At 44.6% G+C, this 26,954-nt stretch overlaps 1 protein-coding gene and 1 long non-coding RNA gene across 3 annotated transcripts in view; both read left to right on the plus strand.

Annotated features, from left to right (window-relative positions):
- Window positions 1-6,499: 6,499 nt before the first annotated feature.
- Window positions 6,500-26,954, plus strand: part of CREBBP (CREB binding lysine acetyltransferase) — a 132,597-nt gene continuing 112,142 nt past the window's right edge. Inside the window, 1 exon segment of the mRNA XM_081296794.1 lies at window positions 6,500-7,025. Coding sequence (XP_081152920.1) covers window positions 6,941-7,025 — 85 coding nt within the window. The 5' untranslated portion in view covers window positions 6,500-6,940.
- LOC308650629 lies at window positions 14,841-17,761 on the plus strand. Of its 2 annotated transcripts, XR_014022371.1 has the most exons (4): window positions 14,841-14,979; window positions 15,673-15,750; window positions 16,281-16,309; window positions 17,594-17,761. It is a non-coding gene; the product is annotated as an uncharacterized lncRNA (long non-coding RNA). The 2 variants fall into 2 exon arrangements; XR_014022372.1 differs by lacking the exon at window positions 16,281-16,309.

The following is a 26,954-nucleotide window of genomic DNA, read 5'->3' on the forward strand; positions in this document are numbered from 1 at the left end:
TAGTTAGGGGCACTCCCAACCTTGGCTTTCAGAACTACGGTTAGTCCCTACCATAGGCCGATTCCACAAGCTCAGAAGGTCTCAACCCTGGCCAAAGATCTCTTTCTGGGTCTTGATATTCCTTCGGCTCAAAGCCCTGGTGCCAGGCACTGAGAACCCTACAGACCTTAGCCCCAGCTGCCCTCCTGAGGCAGTGGGGACGCCCAGAGTGGTTAGCTCTTCCTCCTTTAGTGTGAGAAGACAGAGGGACACCTCTGCTCTCCCTGTCAGCTCCCTCTCTTTCCATGGTGCAGCCACCTCTGCCATCCCCTTGGACACCCCCTTGGGTTGCCTTTTAGCAAATTTAGACTCACTCCGCCTTACACCTGACTTAAAGGCACGGAAACTAATTCGTCTCTGCAACCAAATTTGGCCTCTCTATACCTTAGACAATGATTCTAAATGGCTGCTTAACGGCACTCTAGGTTGCAATATTTTAAGGGACCTTTTTAACTTTTGAGAGTGCTCAGGGAAATGGAAAGATGTCCCCTACCTTCAGCCCTTCTCTTTTCCAAACGGTCCCTCTGCTCTTTCTGCTCTCCGGCCCAGGTTCTCTGGCTCTTGAAACTCTCTCTCTTCTCGACCTCAGGACCCTCCTGAAACCCCAGACTTCGACCCTACTGATGGACCCCACTCCCCACTGTTCTCCACCTTCTGCTCCGACTCCTCCTCCGGGACCACCCTCACCTACTTTCAGGCCACCTGTTACTCTTGCTCTTGCACGGACCCCTCTACCCAGCCCATACCTCTGCTTCCCCTTGGTGAAGTAGCAGGGTTAGAGGGAATTGTTCGGGTACAGTTCCCTTTCTCCCTTAGTGACTTCTCCCAAATCAAAAGAAGGTTAGGGTCCTTCACCTCCAATTCTTAAGGGTACCTTAAGAAATTCCAATATCTAACCCAATCATATGAACATATGATCCTATCTAACACCCTCCTACCTGAGGAATGCAGGCAAGTTTGGGAGCAGGCCAGAAACTAAATCAATGAGGTCCACCAAACCTCTCCCACTCTCCCAATTGGCACTGAGGCAGTTCTGATGGTGACCCCAACTGGGATTAAAATTCAGCTGGAGGGATCACTAGTAGGAGCCAATTTATTACCTGCCTCGTGGCAGGACTAAGAAAATCGGCCCGTAAGGCCATTAACTATGAGAAACTCTAAGGAATTATTCAGGACAAAAATGCAAATCCCTTGGGGCTAGGGATGTGGTTCAAGAGGTAGTGTGCTCGCCTGGCATGCGCGGGGCGCTGGGTTCGATCCTCAGCACCACATAAAAATAAAATAAAGATGTTGTGTCCACTTGAAAAAAAAAAAGAAAGAAAGAAAACCCCTCAATGTTCTTGGACCATCTTACAAAAGCCCTTTTACAGTATACCAATCTAGACCCTGAAACCTCAGATGGGAAACAATTACTAATGACCTACTTCTTCTCCTAGAGCTTCCCCAAGATTAAAGCTGAACTCAAATGCCTAGAGAGGGGACCCCTAACTTCTCAAGAAGAGGTTCTGGCAGTGGCTTTTAAGGTGCAAATGAGAGAGATAAGAAGGACCGTAAACAAAAATACCAGATGCTAGCCAAGGCCTTTCAACCTGCCTAACCATTGGTACTCGGTGTCCCTGCTCCCTAGGAAGCAGCCAGGGGGACCCCCTGCCCTTGTTTCAAATGTGGTCAAATGGGTCATCAGGCCAGAGTGTGCCCAAATCCTCGAAAGCCTCTTGGTGCATGTCCAAAATGCCATCAGGAAAGACAGTGGGCTGTCAACTGTCCTCACACACCAAGAGGCACTAAGCTATCCGGCTCTGATATCTTTCAAGTGGATCTTCTAGGCTGGCAACAGATGATTGAGGAGTCCCGGGATCCCCTTACCCCTCGGGGGCCAGGGTAACCATTGTGATAGCAAGTAGACCCATCTCTTTCCTCTTGGACAGTGGAGCCACATACTCAGTCCTAAAGGAGTTTTGGGGACCTACCTCTCTTTCTGTCCCTCTATTGTTGGAGTAGAAGGAACACAGACCAGCCCCTAAAACCCCTTTGCTTCACTGCATACTCCAGGGCATTACCCTTTCCCATTCCTTCCTTGGTGATTCCCCCACTGCCCAGTTCCTCTCTTAAACAGGGATCTCCTAGCCAAAGTTGGAGCTTCCATTACTTTCACTCCTGAGTCTTGCCTCAACCCCAGCTAGCCTTTGGTTCCTCTCCTGCTAGTACTCCAGACAAATTCCGCGGACTCCCCTTACCCATAACTTGCATCAGAGGTTGATCTGGAAACTCCAAAACCCCTCCATAGCTGCCCACCACCCTCCCTTGATAATACATTTCAAGGACCCCACCTATTTCTTTTTTTTTTTTTAATTTTTTTTAGTATTTATTCTTTAGATTTCGGCGGACACAACATCTTTATTCGTATGTGGTGCTGAGGATCGAACCTGGGCCGCACGCATGCCAGGCGAGCGCGCTACCGCTTGAGCCACATCCCCAGCCCGACCCCACCTATTTCCTAGCATGACCCCAATACCCACTTTTCTCCAGAGCCTCAGGGGTCTCAAACCTTTAATCTCTGATCTTCTCCGAAAAGGTCTCCTACACCAAATGGTTGAACTCCCCTTTTAACACATCCAACCTAGCAGTAAAGAAACCAAATGGATCCTACAAACTTGTGCAGGATCTTTACCTCATCAATACAGCCTTAATCCCCATTCACCTAGTAGTTCCTAACCCGTGTACCCTCCTCTCTTCCATTCCCTCACATGCCATTCACTTTTCGGTTTTGGACTTAAAGGACACCTTCCCTTAAACCCCCAACCCCAGGATGTTTTCACCTTCACCTGGACAGACCCAGAAACTCACACCTCTACCCAGTTAACTTGGACTGTCTACCCCAAGGATTAGAGATAGTCCCCATCTATTTGGCCAAGCCCTTTCTAGGGATCTATCTTCCCTCTCCTCTCCCCCCCCCACACCCCTTCTTCTTCACTAACCTCAAAATGGAAGAAACTGTTTTGGGTAATCTTAACTACCCCCTCCACGGCCAAACTCGAGGGTATTCCACACTGGATTCACAACTCCCAACTCAAACTGTTCACATTTCACTATATGGCAACCCCCACAGGACTTCTGTCTTTGCGCATCTCCAAAACCAGTGAAACTCCTCGCCCATTCCTAAAGATTTCTCCGTCAGAGGAGTCTACTACAAAGACTATCAGCCCCTGATGCCCAACTCCTCCAACTCCAGAGACTCTGCTCCCACCTAAAACCCTCCCTGACCCCCTTTACAGTAATGAGATTCTTCACCTCTAACCAGCAGGAAGAAGCTACAGAAGACCATTGTTTGTCCCCCCACCCCATCTATAAAAACAAAAAGGAATATTGGCATCAGATTCACCATTTTAGGTTGGGAGCCATTTTTTATTTTTTAGATATAGGTGGACACAATATCTTTATTTTTATGTGGTGCAGAGGATCAAACCCAGTGCCTCACGCATGGTAGGCAAGTGCTTTACCTCTGAGCCACAACCCCAGCCCAGGAGCCATTATAACTAGAGGTTCCAAAGTTTCTATTCTGAGGCAAAAGCTAAGAACACGTGCCTGCTATCGACCCCACCCCAGCTTAAACTCCTAAGCAGCTTATGAGATTCCTCTTGTGGCTATAAAGCTGCTCTGACTGACGACAGGCTGCTGCTTCCCCTGGAGGGACAGCTTTGTTGGTTTGGTTTGCCTCCTGTTACCTATAAGAAATCTCTTGTGTGTGATTCTGGAGTGTAGCATGGTCTTTGGACTTTGCATGAACTCTGTGAGAATCCTTTCACTGGGTCCCCCAGTTTCCTCCTCTGTAAAATGTTGTGTGACTCGGTACCCTTTCAGTTCAACAGTAGGGAATCAGAACTTGTGTGCCCTGCAGTGTGAGTGACTTATCAAGCGCTTCTCTGGGTTGTGTGGTGTCTCCATTGCCCCACCCCAAGGCCTCTAGACACCTTGTTTCCTTTATAGGGCAGTAGGTTGGCTGGGGCCCACCCTTCTCAGAGGCCTGGAAGCTTCCAGGACACAGGGGACCTGACACTGTTCATCACTTATTTCATCAAATTTACAAACCTACAGCCCTTGCCCTACCTATTGTAAGATGGACACTGGGCACATTCAGATGCAGGGTGTTGCTAACCCCATGTCACTCTGACTCCATATGCTCCCTGCAAAAACTGATTCTCTGAATATTGTTTGTGACTTCCAGGGTTTGCTACTTTAACTTTTCAAATACACTGTATAGGGATTTCTTTATGTTTAGCACAGTGGCAATGCCCTCAGGAAATTCTAAAGAGATATTTATTTGATGAATAAAAAAATATGAATGAACGGGGCAGGGGGTATGTTATGTGCTCAGAGTTTGTCCAGAAGTGATGTTGGGGCTTCCCAGAGAAGATGACATTGAAACTGGGTCTTGGAGGGGGTTAGACTTGGTCAAGCACACGTGCTTATCAGCACAGGATACAGCATTTATAAAAGTGTAAAATGGCCTGAATGATTAGAACTACTTAGTGACTGAGTGTGCTGGGATGCTGATGGTAACATGAGCAATGGAAACTGGTAAGGACAGATCCAGGAGTGCAGGTGTTGAAGGGCATGAACATAAAAAGTAGATCACACCATCTTTTTTTATTTTTTAGTTATAGATGAACACAATATCTTTATTTTTATGTGGTGCTGAGGATCGAACCCAGTGGCTCATGTGTGCGAGGCAAGCGCTTTACCACTAAGCCACAACTCCAGCCCCAGATCACTCCATCTTGATGCTGGAGACACGTGTGTAGACATGTGTATGACCATGTAGGTATACAGTTTTTGACAGACTTCATGTATGTTCTTAGTGATCTGTTTTTCTATGTATAGGAGCTATTTGTTTTAAATATTTCAAATTCTTTTTTTTTTTTCCAGGAAGTTAACTCTGGTGCTACATGAGGAGAAACCGAAGCTCACTGCACACTTAAGTGACGAGTTGCCACCACAGTCTCCAGACCTTGAGGGACAACGTCAGGGCAGAGGGGCAGGGAAGAAGGAGCTGTTTCTCCAGGTAAAGGACCTGGGTAGACTGGCTGCTTCCTGGGCGGAAGAGAGGGAGGAGCCCACTTGACTCACAGGTTTCTGGCTCAGGAAACTAATGCTGGTGACACCTTCAAGATGAGAACTTCAGGGATAAGCTGGCAAGTTTTGAGGGGCAGATAAAGAAATGAGATGGGTACACCTTAGTTTTGTGGACGTGTCCCACGGGCAGTGCTCATTGTGTGCCGGTTTCCAGGTGTCCCATCCCTGTTTGGGCACCTGCGAGGGGCCAGGAGGTTGTTCGTGGCCCTGAGTGAGCCGGGGGCTTCCTGCCCTCAGTCCTGAGGCAAAGGCCCCTTTTGACCCTGGCAGGCAGAGCTCACCGCCCTCCTCTTGCAGTTGAGGGTGTCGGAACTGGGCCCCATCACCTTGTAGTTGGAGACAGGCGCCCAGGACCCCCGCGTCTTCTTCGCTTTACTTGGGGAGGGGGCTCGAATCTCGCCCTGTAACTTCTTCCCATCGTGCCCTTGGAGAAGTTGCTCTGCTCCTTCCTGCCTCAGTTTCCCCAGCTGTAACATTGGCCGGCCGCCCCGAGGCTGGCCTGTAACCTGTAGAGGCCACTCCGCTGGCATGCAACGAGAAGTGGCACGGCCTGGCCTGGGTCCTTCCTCGGCGGTCCCGCCCGATGTCACCGTGGAGGATCGCGGACAGGGACGCGAGGAGCCGGAGCAGGGGCAGAACGCGACAGCTAGGTCCCGGGCGGCGCCGACTCCGCGCCTAGGGGCCTCGCCTGCCGCCTGGCCGTCCTCCAGTCTCAAGCCGGGCCCCGGGATAGCCGTCAGAACAAAAGTGGTGACTCGCATGGCGTTTGGCGTCCCGCAGGCCCGGCCCCCGCGCGGCAGCCAGCCGCCCCACGCACGGCCGCCGCGCCTTCGGCTCTTCCGCTCGAACGCGCTCGGCTCTTTCCGCCGCAGCCAGCGCAGGTGGAGGGGGCGGGGCGGGGGCTGTGCGTGGTGACGCCGCGGGGGGGGTGACGCACCGGCGTGCCCCGCCCCCTCCCCCTCCCCGTTCAGGCTCTGGAAAGAGAAGAAAAAAAACTTTCTTTTTTTTTTAATTGAGGAATCAACAGCCGCCATCTTGTCGCGGACCCGACCGGGGCTTCGAGCGCGATCTACTCGGCCCCGCCGGTCCCGGGCCCCACAACCGCCCGCGCACCCCGCTCCGCCCGGCCGGCCCGTTCCGCCCGGCCCTCGGCGCCCGCCCCGGCGGCCCCGCTCGCCTCTCGGCTCGGCCTCCCGGAGCCCGGCGGCGGCCGCGGCGGCGGCGGCGGCGGCGGCGGCGGCGGCGCGGGGTGGGGGGGCCGCGGCGCGGCGGCGGCTCCGCTCGGCGCATTGTTTTTCCTCACGGCGGCGGCGGGCCGCGGGCCGGCAGCGGAGCCCGGAGCCCCCCGGGCGTCGGGCCGCGGGCTGGTTCATTAAGTGGGGCGCGGGGGGGTAGTGAGGCGGCGGCGGCGGCACCATGTTCCCGGGCGCCGCCTGAGCCGCCGGGCCGGGCGCCGTCGCTGCCAGCCGGGCCCGGGGGGGCGGCCGGGCCGCCGGGGCGCCCCCGCCGCGGAGTGTCGCGCTCGGGAGGCGGGCAGGGCATGAGGGGGCCGCGGCCGGCGGCGGCGGCGGCGGCGGCGGCGGCCGGGGGCGGGCGGTGAGCGCTGCGGGGCGCTGTTGCTGAGGCTGAGATTTGGCCGCCGCCTCCCCCACCCGGCCTGCGCCCTCCTCGGCCGGCCCGCGCTCCCGCGCCCCGCGCCCCGCGGCTCGCAGCCGCCGCGACCCCCGCCCGGCCCTGCGCTCGGGGCTGCTTCCGCGAGCGGGCGAAGATGGCCGAGAACTTGCTGGACGGACCGCCCAACCCCAAACGAGCCAAACTCAGCTCGCCCGGCTTCTCGGCGAATGACAGCACAGGTGAGCGGGGGCCGGCGCGCTGTCAGCGCCCGCCGCGGGCGGGCCAGGCGGGCTGCGGCGCCGCTGGCGTGCGGGTCGGGCCGCAGTCGCGGGGCTCCGCAGTCTGCTCGAGTGCGGACTGGGAAGTTTCTTGGAATGTGCGCCTTGGAACGCGCTGAGCAGTTATTTTGAAAACTTTTTCTGGGGGGGGGGTCACCTAGTTGTTCCTTTTCCAAAACCCCAAACTCGGTTAACAAGATGTCATCAAAGTGTCAGTGGTGTGTTTCATTTACATATCTAACTTTAAAACAAAGTTGGCAAATTTTTAAATCCCTCCGGACTTCAGTCTGCCTTTGAGCTTGCGTTGCATTTACCATATCGATGTAAAAAAAAAATGTTAAGAAATGTAAGGATTCTGATTTTTCAAGAAATCAGCAGTATACCAACCGAGTCATCTTTTTTCCCCCTCATGAAGCAGCTTCCTTAGAAACTTTCTTGGAGAATGATATCAGGTGTGCAAGCGTGCTCAGTTCATTCAGTCCCTCCGAGTTGCTCTGGGCTGGTTCCTGGGAACGTTACCAGCGAGTCCTGCTTCCTCTTCGAAGCTCTCCTCTGCGGTGGAAACTAGGCGCTGTTGCGAACGCTGCCATCTCAGCGCAGCCTGGCTCCTCCAGCGCAGTCTTATAGTGGTAGCATCCGAAAATCAGTTTCTGATGAATGGGTCCAAATTGAATTGCATTGCTGCCTTCAGATTCGTGCTAGACACAGCTGTTCAACTTGTGAAACTATTTCTGTGACTGGCCACTAATGTATTAAAAAATCTCTTTCTACTTTTGAAACAAAACTGGAATTTTGTGGCTTCAGTGTGACTACAGTTCCTGGAATCCAGCTGTGAAAGGTGTCATGTAATATTAAGTTAATGTAGAAATGAGGAAAATGATTTTTAAAAAAATTAGTCTAAAGGAGATTCTTGTTGAATTAAAATTTGTTCACCAGTGGGAAGGAGTAATGACTCTCAAGTGTAAAAGTCACTGATAATGCTTTTCTTTTTAACTGGTTAAAAAGCTGAGTTTGACTTTAATTTTATAAAATCAACGTACTGATGTGAGAAGTATGGAAAAACAATAGGTAAAATGCTTTTATATTTTTTAAAAAATATTTATTTATTTATTTTTTGGCGGACACAACATCTTTGTTTGTATGTGGTGCTGAGGATCGAACCCGGGCCACACGCATGCCAGGCGAGCGGGCTACCGCTTGAGCCACATCCCCAGCCCCAGTAAAATGCTTTTCTGCAGAACAGATTTCATTTGCTTCTTTAATCGCACCATGTTTGAGTAAAAAGTCGTCAATTATGTGAAATGTAGATAATACTAGGCAAGTTCTTGTACCTACTGTATACATCAAGCCGTTTCCAAGATGGAGCCCCAAAGATGGCCTTTTAGGGGCGGTTTCTGTTATTGAGCTATCAGCTATTAGTGTGCTGCTAGTTACAGTAGAGGTTATCAGAAACGACTTTCCACAGTTAACCACTTTTCCCCCCTTCCTTTCCAGTTTTGAGCCCGGAAAGTTACAGGGCAATCTTATTTCCAGATGAGAAACAAAAAGTAACCATTTTTAATGGCTCTAATTTAAATCATCCAAAAACTGAAATGATCATATTTAAATTGAGTCCTTGGTTACATATAAATCACCATCACATTATCATGAAAGGGTGTGTTGTGGACTTCTGAGCACCTTAAACAAGGGGAAATCTTCAGGAGTAACTAGTAGTCTAATATATCCAGTATATTAGATGAGTATATTAGATGGACCGAGATCTTAAGGATGCATATTAAGCAAATAAGGGCTTAAGTATTTATATTAAATACATTGAAAGGAGTGAAGGTGTTTGGTTAGTTGGGACAGAGAGGCCTAAGAAAACATTCTTGAGGGACTTAACCTTTTTTTAGTGAGAAGATGTCTTGGGCTTCCAGGAGTATATTGAGCCCGGTGGAACAAGATGTGTGTCTTGCACACATGATCAAATTTGAGGGAGGGGAGCTCTGTGCCTGGGAAGAGATGCAGGGTTGGAAGGAGAGGGAGATGGCAGCCTTGGAGCCTTATAAACAGGAGTAACATGGACTTTTGTGAGGACTGGCCTGTGAATCCCTTGGTACTCCTTAGGTGCGACCACAGGGATGGTAGTAAGCCTAAGAGCGTGACTCTGATTGTGGAGCTTACCAGCCAGGGCACTGCCTGTAGTGTACTCTAGTAGGGCTAAGTGGCATCTGAGTGATGAATGCCATTGTCACTAGTGACCGACAGTAGTCACCACTGAAGGCTGGGGAGAGCTTGTGAAGAATATGTGGAAAGAGGGAATGTGCTCCAGAGGAGAGTAGCAAGAGAAAGGAGGAGAAGCAGTATTTGCCATGCCACTAAAGCAGCAGCTCTGGAGTGACAGAGTTTCGTGGTATCAATGTTGATGAAGTAGCATTTTTTAGTTGTACATTGGAGTCTTAAACAATGTCTCAGATGCAATTTTCCTTTTCTTGGCACGCTTTAATAAGAAATGAGGACTTTGTTACCCATACTATGTAGTTGGTTGTATATTTTAGAAAATTTTTTCTTTAACATGTCCAAATTAAAACAACGTACCAGTGTATTTTAGCAGCAGGGATTCATGATGAATAGGGTAAGAGAAATAAAGGAGCAAGTGGTAGACTTTTTTCTTTCTTCTTTTTTTGGTCAACTTTATTGTGGCAAAATTTGTACAAGTAAACAACTTAAAAAGTTTTTAAAATTGTTTTGTGAAAACACAACATAGGTATATTTCATCCTATCCTAAAGAGTTGTAAATACATTTTATAATGTGAGTGCTCTTTTGAAAACATTTAAGTTTTTTTAAGAGATGGGGTCTTGCTATGTTGTCCAGCTGGTTTGGAACTCTTGGGCTTGAATGATCCTCCTATCTCAGCCTCCCAAGTAACTGGGACAACTCTGCACCAGACCATGAATCCCTTTAAGTTTTCTTGTGATGGATACGATTACCAACCCACACATCTTTTATAGCCAGATGACAATCTTGGTTGCCTGTGCAGTACTTTACATATTGGAGTGCTTTCTCCCTGTCATCTCACTGTGATCCTCACTCCATCCTGGGGGGTGGGGGGAGAGAAGAAATTACTACTGCTATTTTCTAGGTGAGGATCCTGGTTTCAGAGAGGTGATCTGCCTAAAGCTATAGGAAGGGTCAAAATCAGAACCTAGATTGTTAAAGAATTCTGTATATTTAATTTGTAATTCTACATCTGTAAACATTTTGAATTTGCTTGAATCACAAACCCACGAGACTCTGGTATTTGGCAAGTTTCAGTACCATCACTCCAGTCAATTAATTAAAACCCTGTGGGGAAAGTTTATAACTGGTTATGGTGGAGGCGGGGAGTAGGGTGTGTTTTTCCTAGCATGGCTCCCCTTTTCTTCTGGTTCAGGTGTTGTCCTCCATTTGAATCATGAGGGCTCACACACCTATTTACTGCAGGGGATAATTGAGAAATACTAAAGTTGTTTTACCTCATCGCTAAGTCCTGGATGAATAGGAAGAAAAAGCTTTTATAGAGACTTTTAAGGGCCAGGATTTCTCATGATTTTGCCTCATATGCCCCAGTAAATTCCACCTTTATGTATATGTAGAAAGCACCAATCAGAGATAAAAAGAAGATCTTAGAGTAGAGGGAGGAGGGGTGGGAAAAGCTGGGGTCATCGGATGAAATGGAGTAAATCAGATTCCATGTATGAAGGATTTTGTCAAAACGAACCTACTTAATATGTAAAACTATCATGCTCTAATAAAAAGGTGGGGGGAACTTTTTAATAACTTGGCGAGGTGGAGAATGCCTGTGGCTCCACTGGAACCCCCTCACAGGTTAAGGCCAGTCAGTGTGAAGCATGCCAGGGGGGCCTCAGACAGAGCAGAAGATGGGTATCACTCCTTGTTTAACCTTCGGAGTTAATTCTGACTCCTAAACATAATTGAAAATGACTTGGCTTAATCCTGCAGTCGGAAGTTGATCTTTAGCCTGTGTTTTTACACTTTTAAGATCTGCGGTTACAATTGTGTTTTAAAGTATGTCTTTACTTGGGCCTCTACAAGTGCTGACTTTGTATTTTTACTTAATGTGTTTGAAAACAAAATTGTTAATCTTTTGGCTGAAGTGTGCCTACTTTGTTTAGGTGAAATGTACCTTATTATGAGTTTGTAAAGACTAGGAAAGCTTTCCAGTCTAGTTCTTGGGGTCACATTAGTGAGGGCACCACCTCTCTATCTTACTGCAGCCAGCACTTGGAGTGTGTTCCAGAAAATTAGAGGGGATGTTGAGAGGTGTTTCTCCAAAAAAAGGCTTTGTGCTCAGAGGCTCTTGGTTCTATCTGAGGGCTGTAGTGCGGACTTTCCAGAGCCTTCATGTGCTGGGGGCACTGAGGGACTGGAGTTTACACCATTCACAAACCTTGTTATCAATAGAATTCCTTTTTTTATGCTGGGCAGGGTCGCTCATTCCTGTAATCCCAGCAGCTTGGGAGGCTGAGACAGGACTATCATGAGTTCAAAGTTAGCCTCAGTAATGGTGAGGTGCAAAGCAACTTAGTGAGATCCCATCTCTAAATAGAATACAAAATAGGGCTGGGGATGTGGCTCAGTGGTTGAGTGTCCCTGAGTTCAATCCCTGGTACCCCCCCCCCCCCCCGCCCAACCAAAAAAGAAAAAAAAAAACAACCCAACTTTTTTTTATGTAATATGTGGACCAGCTAACTTTTTCTGTAAAGCACATATTTTCAGCTCTGTGGGCCATCTGGTCTCTTGTTGCAACTACTGTACACTGCCATTTTGGCAAGAAAACAGCCATAGATAGTGTGTAAATGAATGGGCATAGCTGTGCCTTTCTATGACATCCAGGGGATTTGGCCATGACCTCACTTGATAACCTTGATGTGATGGTGGGACTCACCCATTTGAGAGCTCTGGGCTGTGCTCTGAGCCCATGCTATGTGCTGGCCCTGACACTCACCAGGAGGTGAAGCCAGGGGGAAGCAGGGTGAGATGAACAGTTTGGAGTTTAGTAGGATCCTCTTCCTCTGTCCCTCTTGTTTCTCTTTAACAGTTTTATACATCATTTAAAATCAAGTAAGTTTAACAAAAAGCTAGGTAACTTCGTAAACAGATTTCTTTTGGTTCTTTGCTGACCATTTTGCTTTTTGCTGATCCCGGTGGCGTCTACAGTATTCTCATTCTGTGCTGTGGTTGGCTGGTGTTTGGGGTGGGTCACATCAAGTCTTCGAGCCTCGGTTTTCTCAGCTGTAAAATGGAGATCATAATGATATCCATATCAAAGGGCATCTGAGGGTGGACTGTGGTGGTGTCTGGAAGAGGCCTGATCTGGATCTAGCATTTGCAGTTACCAGGAAAAGTGGGTGTGCCTGACTTGCTAGGAGTGCTGGCCCAATGGAACTGAGACCTGTTGGTTAGTAATTCTGGAAACGGCGACAATAGTCTTGTGTGCACGTCCACAGAGGCCCTTTTGCAGGCACATATGTTGTGTAGCCTGTTACCAGACACACAGCCAGGAATTCTGTAATCAGTGCCGCTGATTTTGCCTCCATTTTTAGTGTTTTTTTTTTTAAGTGTGTGTGTGTGTGTGTGTGTGTGTGTGTGTGTGTATTGCTGGGGCTTGAACCCATGGCCATGTGAATTTGAGGTGAGCACTCTACCAACTGAGCTATGCCCCCAGTTTTTTTTTTTTTTAAGTGAGAACATGATAGCCATGAAATTTTAAAATTAGAAAAAACTTAAGTGTATCATGTGTTCTGAGAATACTTAATAATTCTGAAACATATTCCATGGACTATTTAAGCAATAAATGAATATCTGATTCTGTTTCTTGCTGTATATATTATAATTCAATTTGAGGTACACTTTGGGCAATAGCAGCGTACCAGAGGATTTTGGTAGATTCCCTTCACTAGCTTAGAACATTATTAATAAGACTTTGAGGCAAAACTTGAGAAAAGAATGTAAAACACACTCAGGTGGGGCAATCCAAAGAGGTTGTATTTGTTTCCTGCAGAAGTCTAGGGCTGGGGCCCAGATTGGGGCAGTACCCTGGAGTTGGGGGCCTTGAGTAGTTTGGGTCCCTTCCCCTCTCTGCTGCCTCCCCAGCCTCTTCTGCTATGCAGGCACGCATTTGGGTAAACCTGCTTGTCTTCTTGGCCTCCTAGGTTGGGAATAGCATCCTGGACCTGACAGTCTTGTGTCCTTGGATGTCACTACAGGTTCTGACCCTTGTCTAAGTCCTCTTCTAGTTGTCCCAGTCAGTCTCTGGGAAACCTTCACACTCCCGGGCATGCTCTCTGGCTTCAGCACACATGCCCTGTGCTACCTTCAGGCCACTAAGGCCTTTCCCTCTGTGTGCATCCCTTCTTTTCTGAATACATCCATCTTCCACGGGCTTTAGTGTGGCCTATCCACAGCTCCTGCTTCAAATGGGGGAAGAGATCTACCCTCCTCATTCTGTATTAAGCTTGGTGTTCAAGAGAACTCTGACATTGATGGGAAGTGTAAGCATTGCACAAGTACCCCACAGGTAATAAGCTTTCACATATTTCACTTTCTCTGGTGAGTGCTGGAAGAGGGATCACAGGGTCCTGTAGAAGTTTCCTGGAATAGGCAGTCTTGCATTTGAGTTTGGACTTTCTTGAAGGGGTCTGAGTATTGTCTGAGTGTGGCACTTACACAAGGGTGTGGGGAAGATGTGGAAGTAAGCAAGGTGCCCCTTGCCCTTGTTAAAGTTCTTAGACAATGTGGAGAATGACTGTTGCTAACCTTTGAAAAACTGCCTTCAGGGTATTTATTTTCTGGTTCTAAATATAGGAAGCAAGACTATTTTTGAGCTGTGTTTAACAGTTGAATTCCTTTTTAAACTTACCCTTAAGTATATTGGCTATTGGCCTCTGTGATGTGTCTCCCTCCCTATGCTTCATTTACATTAATCAAAGGAGTGTTTAGTCCAGCCATTTCCAAGAACAGTAAAATCTCTTGGTGAATACTTGTTCTTGAGTACCTCTGCCTCCCTCCCTCCCTCCTCTTAGCTCTGGGTTTCCATCTGCTACTGTTTGGAAATGTCTTAATTTGCTAGTCTTGCTAATATACCTTATCGTATTCCTTACTGGATAGTAGATATTTTCTGGATCTTCACCTCAATCAGCCTTTTGAACTTAAATAATCTGTAATCATAGAAAATGAGCTGTTTAACGGGGTTGTACAATTCTGTTACAGCACAAGTTCTTTTTATAGTATTTAAGCTTCCCCTCCTCCCCATAACTAGCTAGGCTTTTTCTTACTAAAACTGCACCACCTGTACATGTCTTAACTTTATAGTTAGACTCTCCAGTGAAATATCAAGAAAAATAAGCTGCTCTTCTTTATGACAGCCTGTGGAGACGGCTTGTACAACATTTCAGCAGAGCAGATTTTGGTCTTTGATTACAAACTGAATGATGACTCTCGGGAACTATAGGAATCTAATAATTAGGGTTTGCTTTGACAATTATGGACTATAAGAGCTTGACCCAATTCCTTTGGATTAAAATATTTTGAGTATTTGTCACCTGATTAAAAGTAGAACCTTGTAAGCATGACTCAGAGTTGAAGGAAATGTCAGTGCTTTTTATACTGGGAGCACACAGTGTGATACTCGGGAAGGAGCCCTAGCTTCAGCTCATTGGATGCACAAGCTGAGCTCCCAGCCTACTCACTCATGACTGGGGCTAAAGCTTTCACCTCTGACTTTTGAGGGACAAGGGGTACTCGCACTTGGATATGTGTGTGGGAGGGGGGATGAGAGAGAGAGAGAGGGAATGAGAGAGAAGAGAGAGGTTTCTGCTGCTGTACTCCACTTCTTCCTACTTCAATTAACTTTGTGTGTGTTGGGCTACTATGGTGCGTGGCATACTGCCTGTTGAGACAGCCATTATTATTGTTTAGTTGTGTGGGAAAATATCAGACACCACCTACTTTTCAGGCCAGTGAGGATTGGAATGATATAGATGAGGACCTAAGCCAGAGCCAGACCTGCAGAAGCTTCTTACTGAAACAGTAAATAGGAAGCTGTTGCTTCTGCTTCTTTTGCTTCTAGTACCAGGTCTATTGCAGTTTCAGTTTCCAGTTTGCAAAAGAATGAATTAAGAGCTGGATTCAGGAATCCTACAAAATTGGTAATAGTTTGATTTACTTTGATTAGTCTGTGTTGGCAGTGCAGCTATTCTTCATAGCAAATTGAAATCTTAACTAAATGGAACTTTTTCTAGTTGTTGTTTCATAACAAGGACTTGATTTATTCTAGGTTAGACCTTAGAGTGAAAGAAAAAGCAAGTACAGAGAAATGATAAAAATCATCTTTCTTTTTAGAAAGCAGAGTCAGAGGAGAGAATGGCTTTGGGATCACTGTCCAGTTTGGTCAGGTTGACTGGTTGAAAGGAGTGCCAGTGAGACTTCATTCCTCTTTGGTTTGGCTCCCACTAATTCCAAGAGGAATGGATTCAGATCTAGGCTGTGTTGAGAATTTCCTTTTCCTACAAACTCTATAATGGGAAGTTCTTTCAAAGGAGATTATTCTTTTTTACATTCTCCTAGATATTATAGGTGTGGTCCTTTATATTTTTTACTAGTAGAAATTATCCCAGTGTGGACAAAGAATTTCCCTCCTGATTTGTGAGTATCCTGATTTGTGAGTATAATCTTAAACCTTTAGTAAGTAACTTTTATTGGAAATAAACTGAATGCATAAAATATTGATAGTTTTTCTGTGTTGTTTGGTCTTCCTCTACTGTTGTGTGAGTTGGGTTTTGTTTGAAGAGCAGGACCTATCTTTCAAAATAGTTGAACTTATCTTGAAACATCTTCAGGGAATCATTCAAATGATAGAAGGAGAAGTCAGTGTTCTAGTTTTCACTGATAACTCTTAGTCTCCGGTATGTGAGGAAAAAGGATTCCTTCTCAACAGCCAGAGAAGATCTGGGCATTTCTCTTGTTTGAGAGATGACACTGGTGATAATCTCTAGGTCCTCACTGTCTAGTAGAACTGTCTGTGACAGTGGACATATTCTCTGTCTGCACCACCGAAGACTGGAATGATGAGCCACGTTTGGCGTTGTTAATTAAAATGTGCCTGGTATTCTATAGGGACTAAATTTTTTTTCTTATATCTTTATTTTGTTTATTTATTTTTATGTGGTTCTGAGGACTGAACCCAGTGCCTCACATGTGCAAGGTAAGCACTCTACCACTGAGCCACAACTCCAGCCCCAGAGACTAAATTTTAAATTTAAAAATATTTTAATTAAGTAAATAGCCCCATGTGAATAGTGACTACTGTAGTAGTACAACTCTAAGTACATGTGCTTCTCCTGTTAGTTGAATTTTTACTCTAAGATAATTATGACCTGCAGGAATAATAATAAATGCCCCTTTTAAAAGGACCATCTTTTAAAGATGGAAGACACTTTCAGAAATATTTATAGCTTTAGTTACTCTCTTCATGGGTTATCCACTCAGAAAATATTTTGCAAGAAGACTTTGTGTGTGTGTGTGTGTGCGCGCGCGCGCGCGTGTGTTCGCACTAGGGATTAGAACCCAGGGCCTCGTGCATGTGAGGCAAGCACTCTACCAATTGAGCTATATCCCCAGCCTCAGAAAATATTTTGTAGATAGTTGTATGGGCCCTGATGATCTAGTGGGGACATCACAGACCTGAACTCTGCCTTCTTGTGGTTGGGGGAAAGAATTCCTGGGAAGCCAAGTATAACCAGGTGTGACTTCAGAGGGGAGACACTGAGCATGGCAGTGTACAGGACAGCGACTGAGCCTGTGGGAGAGGCCTCTTGGGCCTAAGAATGAAGAGGAGATGGCAGGTGGTACTTCTCTGGGCATAGGGAATGGCATATTAGCAAGTGTGAAGGTCTGGAGATGTAACCTCTGGATTGTTGTTTTAATAGTTTTTGTGAACACTGGTTTTGCTTTTTGTTTATATTCTTTGGGCCACCAAAATTTAGGTAACTTCCTGTTGCCTCTGTGAGGATGGAGACTGCCCTGGGGGAGTTGTTTGGGCCTGGGATCCTGTATCAATTCTACTGCTTCATTATTTCATTCAACAAATATTTCAGTGTGTATTATATGCAGGTCATTCTATTGGGTTGTGGTGATAACAGTGGTGACAGAAGCTTCTCTTGCCTCATGGAACTCAGAATTTAGTGGTGTGGTCAGGCAGCCTGCCATTCCCCACCAGTGACTATCATTCAAACTGAGGTCATTGTCTGACCAGTGGAGCTGGGTGTTTCAGGTGGGTGGGCAACTTGACAGTGGGGGAACATGGGAACTGATTTTAGGAGGCAGGTTGGGCATCTGGAGATGAGGTAAGGTTAACAGGAGCCTTGGATGTCAAACCAGGGAATCTAGGTCTTTTAGGGCTTAAAGAACAATACAATTTTTTGAAATATTGACCTTGCCCAAAGTGACTGGGGAGATGCTATCATGATTTTTTTTTTTGTTTTCCTAGACATATGGATCAGCTTTTCCCAAAGTCCACTTTTCCATCCAAGCTCAGATCTGCAGAAGATTGACAACTGCCTCTCTACCCCTAATCCCATTTTGGGGAGGAAAAGAGCCACATGAAAGCAGCTCAAGAATCAGAATTAGTGGTTATATTGAAGATGTTAGGGAATTTTGGTACAGATAGATTTTTTTTTTTTTAAAGAGATAGAGAGAGAATTTTAATATTTATTTTTGAGTTATCGGCGGCAGACACAACATCTTTGTTGGTATGTGGTGCTGAGGATCGAACCCGGGCCGCACGCATGCCAGGCGAGCGCCCTACCGCTTGAGCCACATCCCCGGCCCCAGATAGATTTTTTTAATGTTAAAAGTTATTTTTGAACAGATAATGTACTTATATGGTTCAAAATTAAAAACAAAACAAAAAACCAGACTTGGTGAAAAGCCTTCCTCCTTTGTCTCTGGAATCACCTACCCATAGCAGCCTGCCTCAACTTTGCTAAGATCTCATTCTAAGAGATGTGCTATGCATCACTAAGCAAATATAGTCTCCGTATACTTTTTTTTTTTTTAACCTTTATTTCACTTATTTATTCTTATGTGGTGCTGAGGATTGAACCCAGGGTCTCGCACATGCGAGGCGAGTGCTCTACCGCTGAGCCACAACCCCAGTCCCTCCATATACTCTTTACCCAAAGAGCTAATATGTGATGTTCTACACAAGTGCATTTTGCACTGATAGATACCTTAGTACTATTAGAAGTATTAATATCAGGGCTGGGGTTGTGGCTCAGCGGTAGAGCGCTCGCCTAGTACGTTCGAGGAGCTGGGTTCGATCCTTAGCACCACATAAAAATAAACAAATAAAATAAAGGTATTGTGTCCAACTGTAACTAAAAAAAATATTTAAAAAAAGTATTAATATCAGAAGACTGGACTTTATTCTAAATCGTACTTTAATGGTAAAGTGTTGGGCTGGGGTTGTGGCTCAAGCGGTAGCGCGCTCGCCTGGCATGCGTGCGGCCCGGGTTCGATCCTCAGCACCACATACCAACAAAGATGTTGTGTCCGCCGAGAACTAAAAAATAAATATTAAAAATTCTCTCTCTCTCTCTCTCTCTCTCTCTCTCTCTCTCTCTCTCTCCCCCCCCCTTTCTCTCTCCCCTCTCTCCTCTCTCACTTTCTCTTAAAAAAAAAATGGTAAAGTGTTTTGGTATTGTACTTAGATAAATAAAATGATTTTACTGTTTGTACTATGTAAATAGGAAGAATTGAAGGTTTTAAAAAAGCTAATTTCAGGGCTGGGGATGTGGCTCAAGCGGTAGCGCGCTCGCCTGGGATGCGTGCGGCCCGGGTTCCATCCTCAGCACCACATACCAACAAAGATGTTGTGTCCGCTGAGAACTAAAAAATAAATATTAAAAATTCTCTCTCTCACTCTCTCTCCTCTCTCACTCTCTCTTTAAAAAAAAAAAAAAAGCTAATTTCATGTCATCTTAGATGTTGGGGGTTTTGTTACTGTTATCAAAATGTATATCATGCAGCCAGTTCACACTAGTGGTGTGTTTATGGTTTCTCAGTTCCTGGAAAAGATTCTTAAAATCTGGCTTATTAGTTGATATACAGATATCTGTAGCTTAACAGCCTACACCAAGCAGAGTGAAAAACAGTTTCTCGCTTGGTGGGCCTTGGAAGAACATCACATTAACCGCACAGCTTTCATTAATTTAGTAATTAATCTTAAAATTGTTAACACTGAAGATGACCCCAAAATCCTGTTAAAGAAAAGGGTGAATAAAAACAAGAACCTTTTCCAGGGGTAAGAAGATGTATGCTAATATGTATGCAGTGTAAAAAGTTTTCAGATAACAAGCTCTAGGTATTTTTAGGGAATTGAGGAACTGGGGATTTGGGACTTCTCTTTCATTTTATATTCTTGCAAGTGCTTTTTAAAAAAAAAACAAAATCTGGGCTGGGGATATAGTTCAGTGGTAGAATGCTTGCCTGTCATACATGAGGTCCTTGAGGTCCTTGTGTGTGGGGGTGTCCAATCTCCAGCATTTAAAACACACACAAACCTAATGAAAATCTAGTTAAAAACTAATCCAAATCAGAACATCCTTTTTGAATATGTACATGTATGAGTATTTGTATTTTTGATTAGGAGAATCTGTGACATGGTGACAGCAGAGTTTTAATAAATTCCTGTTGCAAACCTTGAATTTTTAAAGAAAGTACAGATTACCTGAGAGGTGCCATTCAGAGATATGAAAATGTGATTGTGTTTTTTTGTTATGTCCAGTTATCCAGTTCCCACTTCCTTTGTTAAAGATCATTTTTTTTTTTTAATGGTTCTGGGAATTTGAGGTATATCACCATCCCTTTTAATTTTTTGAAACAGAGTCTCACTGAGATTCCCAGGCTGGCCTTTCAAGCTTAAAATCCTCTAGCCTCAGCCTCCTGGATAAGCTCCATTTTTAACAGTTTTTTTTTTTTTTTAATTTTTTTAGTTGTAGGTGGACACAATACCTTTATGTGGTGCTGAGGAATCGAACCTAGGGCCTCATACATGTGAGGCAAGCGCTCTGCCACTGAGCCACAATCCCAAACCCTAACAATCTTTTTATAAGAGGTTTTTCATTGATGTGCTGGAAACTACAAGTCTTGACAGCTAACCACTGTTTCTTGGAGTATTTTGAAATGATGTCAGATTTCTGAAGGTGAGAAACACTCATTCTGCTACTACTTTGGGTACAAAATGTTACATGTAGATTGTCATATTCCTTTAGAAAAAAAACAAAGTCCGTCTTTAAAGTGCTTTTTCTTTTCCAGCCTTCTAAGCTTGTGTGAACACCAGAAATATTTTAAAAAATATTTTTTAGTTGTAGATGGACTCAATACATTTATTTATTTTTATGTGGTGCTGAGGATGGAACCCAGTGCTTCATGCATGAGAGGCATGTGCTCTACCACTGAGCTACAATCCCAGCCCACTAGTATTGAACCCATTTCAAATTTTAACCTCAAACTGCAAATACTCCCACTGGAAACTGGAGCACATGGGACTATTCCAGCTGTTCTCACCAGGTGCTGAAACTTAATAATCTGGGCCCAGGCACCCCAGAGTAGGGACTGCCTTTAAAAACAACAGTTTCACTTACTACTTAGTAGTTAACTCACATGGCACAAAAATTGTAGGGCAGATGTTGAGAGCCTCCCTCCCTCTTACCTTGTTTTCCCAGGTCACACAGGGACTAGTTTATGCTCCCTACCAGTGTGTAGATCTGTGTTCTAGCACATACTGCTGTGTTCCCTTTCTTCCCTCTTCCTGCCTTTTCCTTGCAAACTGAGGTAGCTTACTGTGCACATGGCCTTAGATGTTGGCATGGGAAGAACTTTGTGTCTTTATACAGTTGCCTAGTGTTCTGTTGTACGAGTTTGTGCCATCACTGATTTAATCTGCTTCACTGATGGATATTTAGGTAATTTCCAGTCTTGTCCTCCCTCAAGCAGTGCTGTAATAAGTAGCCCTGTGAAGTTAAGTACACATGTATATAACAATTCCTAGAAATGGGTCTCATGGTTAAAAGGCATATACATTTGTAAATTTTTTGGTACTGGGGATTGAATTCGGGGGCCACTGAGCCACATTTGACCACTGAGCCACATACCCATCCCTGTTTTGTATTTTATTTAGAGACAAGGTCTCACTGAATTGCTTATGCCTTGTTGGTGATGAGGCTGGCTTTGAACTTGTGATCCTCCTGTTTCAGTCTCCTGAGCTGCTGGGGTGACAGGCCTGCGCCACTGCGCCCGGCAACATTTGTAATTTTAATTTTACCAAACTTTCCTCCAAAAAGTTTCCTTGTATGTTGGCAGAGTCTTAAAAGTAGCACACCTGTGCCCAATATAAGACTCATTGGAGGTTTTATGTTTTCTTTATTAACATAGTCTAGTAATTAGTGCTTACCCTGGGGGTTTTTCATCATTTTGAGCTATGCAGTCTTTTCTGATTTATCTTTAGTGGGATGCTTTTGAACTTAAGGCATTGATTTTCTTTTTTCTTTTTTTTTGGCTTCCAAATAGTGCACATGTTTTCTTACACTGTCACCTAAGTTTACTTTCATGCCCAGAATGCACTTTCACCCTTTCTCCTGACTTTATGTTGCTGCCTGCCTGTTATAGCTCACAAGCATTTGGCCCAAGGACCTGATCCACCAGGTCTGCTTGCTTGTCCTGATGTGTGGCCAGGGCATCTGAGGTCTGGGGCTTGCTCTGAGGGGTTGGATCCTAGCTCAGCCTTTCCTTTCCAGGACTGTTCTTGCCAAAATAATCCTTTCCCCAACAGTTTACTAATTGCAGAGTAGGCAGGCAGCTGGTAATAGTGCCTCATTGGGGTCTTGGTGCCCCTCAGCCATGGTCAAGAGAGAACAATGAGCCCCTTTCTACTGTTCCTGCCCTAAACAGTTGAGATAATTTGTAGGGACTGCAAGGTCATTTACTATGACAGCCACCCTCTGGTTCCATCCTAGTACCTGTGAGGCTTTTCTCCATCCTTTAATACACACACCATGCCTGGGAAACTTAAGTTGTTGCAGCTGTCTGAGAATGGCACTTCCCCTCTGACTTCTTGGTGTGCAGAATGAAGATAGGACGCTCAGTACATATCCAAGATGGCATGGTTTAGGTCCATTACAACAGAGCACTTTCAGTTGGGTCCGTTTTGGATTCTTGAATGAAAGATGAACTGTCAGCATTCAGTGAAGCGAGGTTTCCTGGTACCTGATGCAGAGTGGCCAGGAAGCCCATATGACAATGAAAAAACAAAATACTGAAGTTCTGATAGTAAGTGATCATGTGAAATAGAGTTTACCTTTACCTTTTCACAAGTCAAATGATTCTTGAAAACTGTAAAAGTGTGTTTTTTGATAAATCAGGTATTTCCCCCGACTTACATTTTAGTTCCTGTAATTTAAAAAGATTGAAATATACTTGCTAGGCAGGTTTTCATGTGAGCACCCCTGGATGGATACTTCTGGGACATGACATTTGTCCCATAGTTCAGCTGTACATTCAGGTTTAATAAGTTGAATTATTGTCTAGCCTTCAACGCAGAACTTAAGTTTATGCTAGAGGCTAGGGTTTGGGCCTTATTGTCTGTCATCTGCTGTGCTTTGTCTGCTGAACAGTGGGTGGATAGTTGCAGTGATCCTCCCCAGAGGTCCATTCCTTTTAGAGCATTCTTTATCCGATCAGGTGTGGATCCTGAGATTTTGGAAATTTTTTCCTTGGAACTCACTGTAGCAAAGTATCCAACTTGTGGTTGCTTAGCTTGCTGTATTAACATACCTGCCTGATTGGAATCTTCTTTTCTTCTTTTCTCAGTGTTCTTTCCTTCATGTTCTACTCGGAGTTTGCCTATTATTTGAAGTCTTTATGGATCTTCATCCCATTCCACTTGGCTGTGAAATATGATATGTGTGTTATCAATCTAAGTTTGTGACTTGGTGTCCATGGATTTTCTTTTTCCTCAATTAGTTATGACCCTCTGGGTAGGAAGATTTCTTCTAGTGGAGTCTCAGTCCCAGTCAGACCTTCCCAGAGTAAAGGCCCAGAGCAGGGACTTGCCTCCCCACTGTGGGGGGTGGTGAGTGTTAGCGACTGTCCAGCCAAGTGGAGCCAACCTCCAGTGGATTAGTGAGGCCCATTGAGGAGGGGCACAACTTTTTGCTCATATCAGATCACTCACTGTTCAGAATGAAGTAAAACCTCATTATTCTGTACTAATTAGCGGGTAGTGTGTCTGCATAAAAGAAGCCTGAATCACAGAAGATTTTTAGAAGGAATTTGCTTTAATTATTTCCTAATAGTATTATTTAAAAAAAAATGTTAGATGTCTTTTGGGAACTTGTTTAATTGGCTAGATGGTACTTACTTATAGTGGCATAAATGCTAATGAAAGAGTTCTCTCTCATATTCTCTCTTGTGTTTTCATTCTCCATTGTTGAGGAGTTTATTCCATTATATATTTATATAATCCCTAAGAATTTTCAAGGCAAAGTGGGGTTTAATTTACCAGAATTGCCACAGGTCATCAAAGCTGCAGATAATAGCAGGGCTGTACCATAGAAATGCAGTGGTTTTTGAGTGCCTGCTTTGTGCCCTGCATGGGTGCCAGGTTCTTGACAGGTGTTATCTTCAGTCCCAGTTGCCTTGGAAGATGAGCTTGTGACAGTGATTCTGTGCTGAGCACCATGTGTACATAATGTACACATTGGGTACATTGCAGGATGGAGTTCTTCCATCCACTGCCCTGCTGGACAGGTGCTGCTTTCTGTTTTTCCACCGAGGAAAGCATATGCAGGACAGGAAGGTAGCAGCAGTAGTGACAGTTGTAATCTGAATGCACACCTTCCTGGGTCTCTTCTTACTGCACCAGGTAGTGCTTCCATGTTGTCTCTAATTAGAAGATCTTGATAAAGGTACTGACAGGGTCTAGAATGGTTTCCAGGTTGTCTAAGAATTGTAGCCCTGTGAAACACATACCCTTCTGTCTTAAGATGTGAGTTTCTCAGCATCCCTTACCCCTGTTAGATCCATTTTTGTATTGATTTTTTTTTTGAGGGCAGGCATCAAAAATTTTGAAATGGACAGGTAAAAATTGCATGTTTTTATACAACACGATATTTTGAAACACATACAGCGTGGATTGGCTAAATCAGCTAATGATTTTTTTTTGTCTCAGTTCATGTTGTGTCCAGTGGATGCTTAAGAATTTAAAATTCTTCTTTTAAGTTTTTCCAGGGTGGCTAAATAAAATGCTCAGTTTTGAAAGATTTGAGTAGTCATTTATAGTGCAGGTAATGCCGAAAGAAAAACCTTAAAGAACTCTGAAAAACTCTTAAGAAAGCAGACCTTTTTTCACAGGGAATAGGGATGCTAGAGAGAATTAAGGAGTGGGTGGAGAGAAACATATTCATGGGAAGGGAGTTTCAGACTCTTGGAAGTAGAGAAATGTGAACACACAACAAAATAGCATCTAAAACTTATCTGTAGTTTCTCACACTACCATTTCTTACTGCATATAATCTTTGCATCAGTCTTCATTGATACTGAGGTAGAGTGAAATGTACCAGTATGGTTCCCTGGAACATAAAGAGGGGTAAAGAGACAGATGAGTAAAACAGTGTAACATTCCAAGAGAATTCTTTGTTTTTTTAAAATACTTAGTTGTAGATGGACATAATTCCTTCCTTCCTTCCTTCCTTCCTTCCTTCCTTCCTTCCCCCCCCTCCCTCCCCCCCCCAGTGTCTCCTGATTGCGAGACAAGCACTCCACTATTGAGCTACAACCACAGCCCTGAGAATTCATCGTTTAATTTGCTTCTCTTTGTTTCTGTTTTCAGAATGTAGTAATAAATGATTCTTACTTTATATATCTTTGACCAGCTAGGGGAGCGACTTATTAAAATTGACAGTGTATGTCTCCACCATAACTGGTGATTTTCTTGGTAATTCACACATTGATTTAACACACAGATGCTTACTGAGTACCTGATCCATACTAAGTACTTTAGCAAGTAGATAGTGGTGAGCCAGACAGCCAGCATCCCTCCCTCAGTGGAGCTTAAGCCCTCCTGAGTTTGCATGTGAAATTGATAGTGTAATTTTAATTTGTTCAGTATCTTTATTGAGTACAAGAGTTCATACTTCTGGCCATAGAAGATACGATAAAATGGTTTGTCCAAGTTTTGATATTAAAACCAGTTGTGTAATTTAGAGAATTTGGGGTGCCAAATGTAATTCAAAGGAAAAGGATCTTGAGATAGAGGAGATTTCAGAAATTCTGAAGAAAGGTATATTTTGTTTGGTTGGTATATTTGAAACAGTTTTCAAATGTTTTTGGATGGACAGATTGACTTAGCTACTCATCTGGTGATTTTGTTTTTGTTTTGAAATGGAGTCTTGCTGTGTTGCCTGAGCTGAATTGATTTGGTGCTCAAGTGACACCCCAACCCCCCTCCCCCAACCTCAGCCTCCCAAGTAGCTGGGACCACCAGGGTTTGCATGACTGCACCTGTTCTTCCTGATATATATTTCTGTAAAATGAGAAGCTTTTCCTCCAACTACCTGCTAGTTATTTGTGCCTTGTTTAAGATGAAATATCACAAGTTCAAGGGTCACATATTTGAGGCCAGCCTTAGCAATTCAGTGAGGTCCTAAGCAACTTAATGAGACCCTGTCTCAACATAAAAAAAGGACTGGAGATATATAGCTCAGTGGTGAAGTGCCCCAAGGTTCAAGGTACAAAGAAAAAAAGGTAGATTTGAATTCTGATCATGATAAATAAGAATGGTCTCACAGCTCATTTTGGGATACCATTTATCTTTATGTGTTCAGAAGTGGTCATCATCTGAGCAGGATCTCTGCTGGTTTAGGTTTCCCAGCTAGCAGTGAAATGTCCTTTGTTGTTTTGGTTGGTTATGACTTTCTCTGTTCTAAAGCATTAAATTTTCTTCTTTCCTCATCAGGCTTCCCCAGAAATTGGAAAGCTGTAGTTTGTGTTTTCTCTCTTATTAGCTTAGTGAGGGGGTGGGCTCCAGGTTAGTGGCCAGGAAGCTCCAGAAGAGAGAATACTCTTGTCCCTAACCATGGAAATGTGACAGGTGGTTTTTGGTATTTTTGATGTGTGACCGGGAAATCTCTTGCCAAGGACAACAGTTCAGAAAGCAGGGTACCCGTGATCTGTGCATCTTCAGCTTTGCCTTAGTGATTGGCAGAGAGAAGGGAATTTACCCAGGATTAGAATTAGTAGCTTTCATCTTGAACCTTAGGAACTTCCGATGACTCAGATTGCTATTGCTCAGTCCACATGTTGGGACACTGTTGTGTAGAAAGCGTAGTTGTGCATGTTGTAATATCCTGATGTGCTTTCTTCACTCTCCTTTGTTAGTTTTTTTGAACAAAAGTATAGGGAACAGCTGTGAGAAGAAGGGTGGTATTGAGGGAATGTATGCAGCCTGTCCTGTCTTTATTTTCTTCTGTTTTTTTTTTTTATTGTGTTGCACATAATGATGGAATTTCTTGTTACATATTCATACATGCACACAATATAGCAATATAATTTGGCCAATATCATTCCCTGTGTTTCCTCTTTTCTTCCCTTCCTCCTTTGTCCTGGTCCCTTCCCTTTCATCTACTCTACCGATCTCCCTTCAATCTGTCTTGTCTTTTTAAAAAACCACACCTAGTATATTTGGTATGTGTTTGGACTGGTGGATGAGGATGTAAGAATTAGTCAACTCTTACTGAACCCACCATTTGTTAGATATCTATGTTTGGGTTGAAATAGAATGAGGAAAAAAT

Source organism: Spermophilus citellus, assembly GCF_964194105.1.
Source record: "Spermophilus citellus genome assembly, chromosome: 6".
Classification (NCBI taxonomy): domain Eukaryota; kingdom Metazoa; phylum Chordata; class Mammalia; order Rodentia; family Sciuridae; genus Spermophilus; species Spermophilus citellus.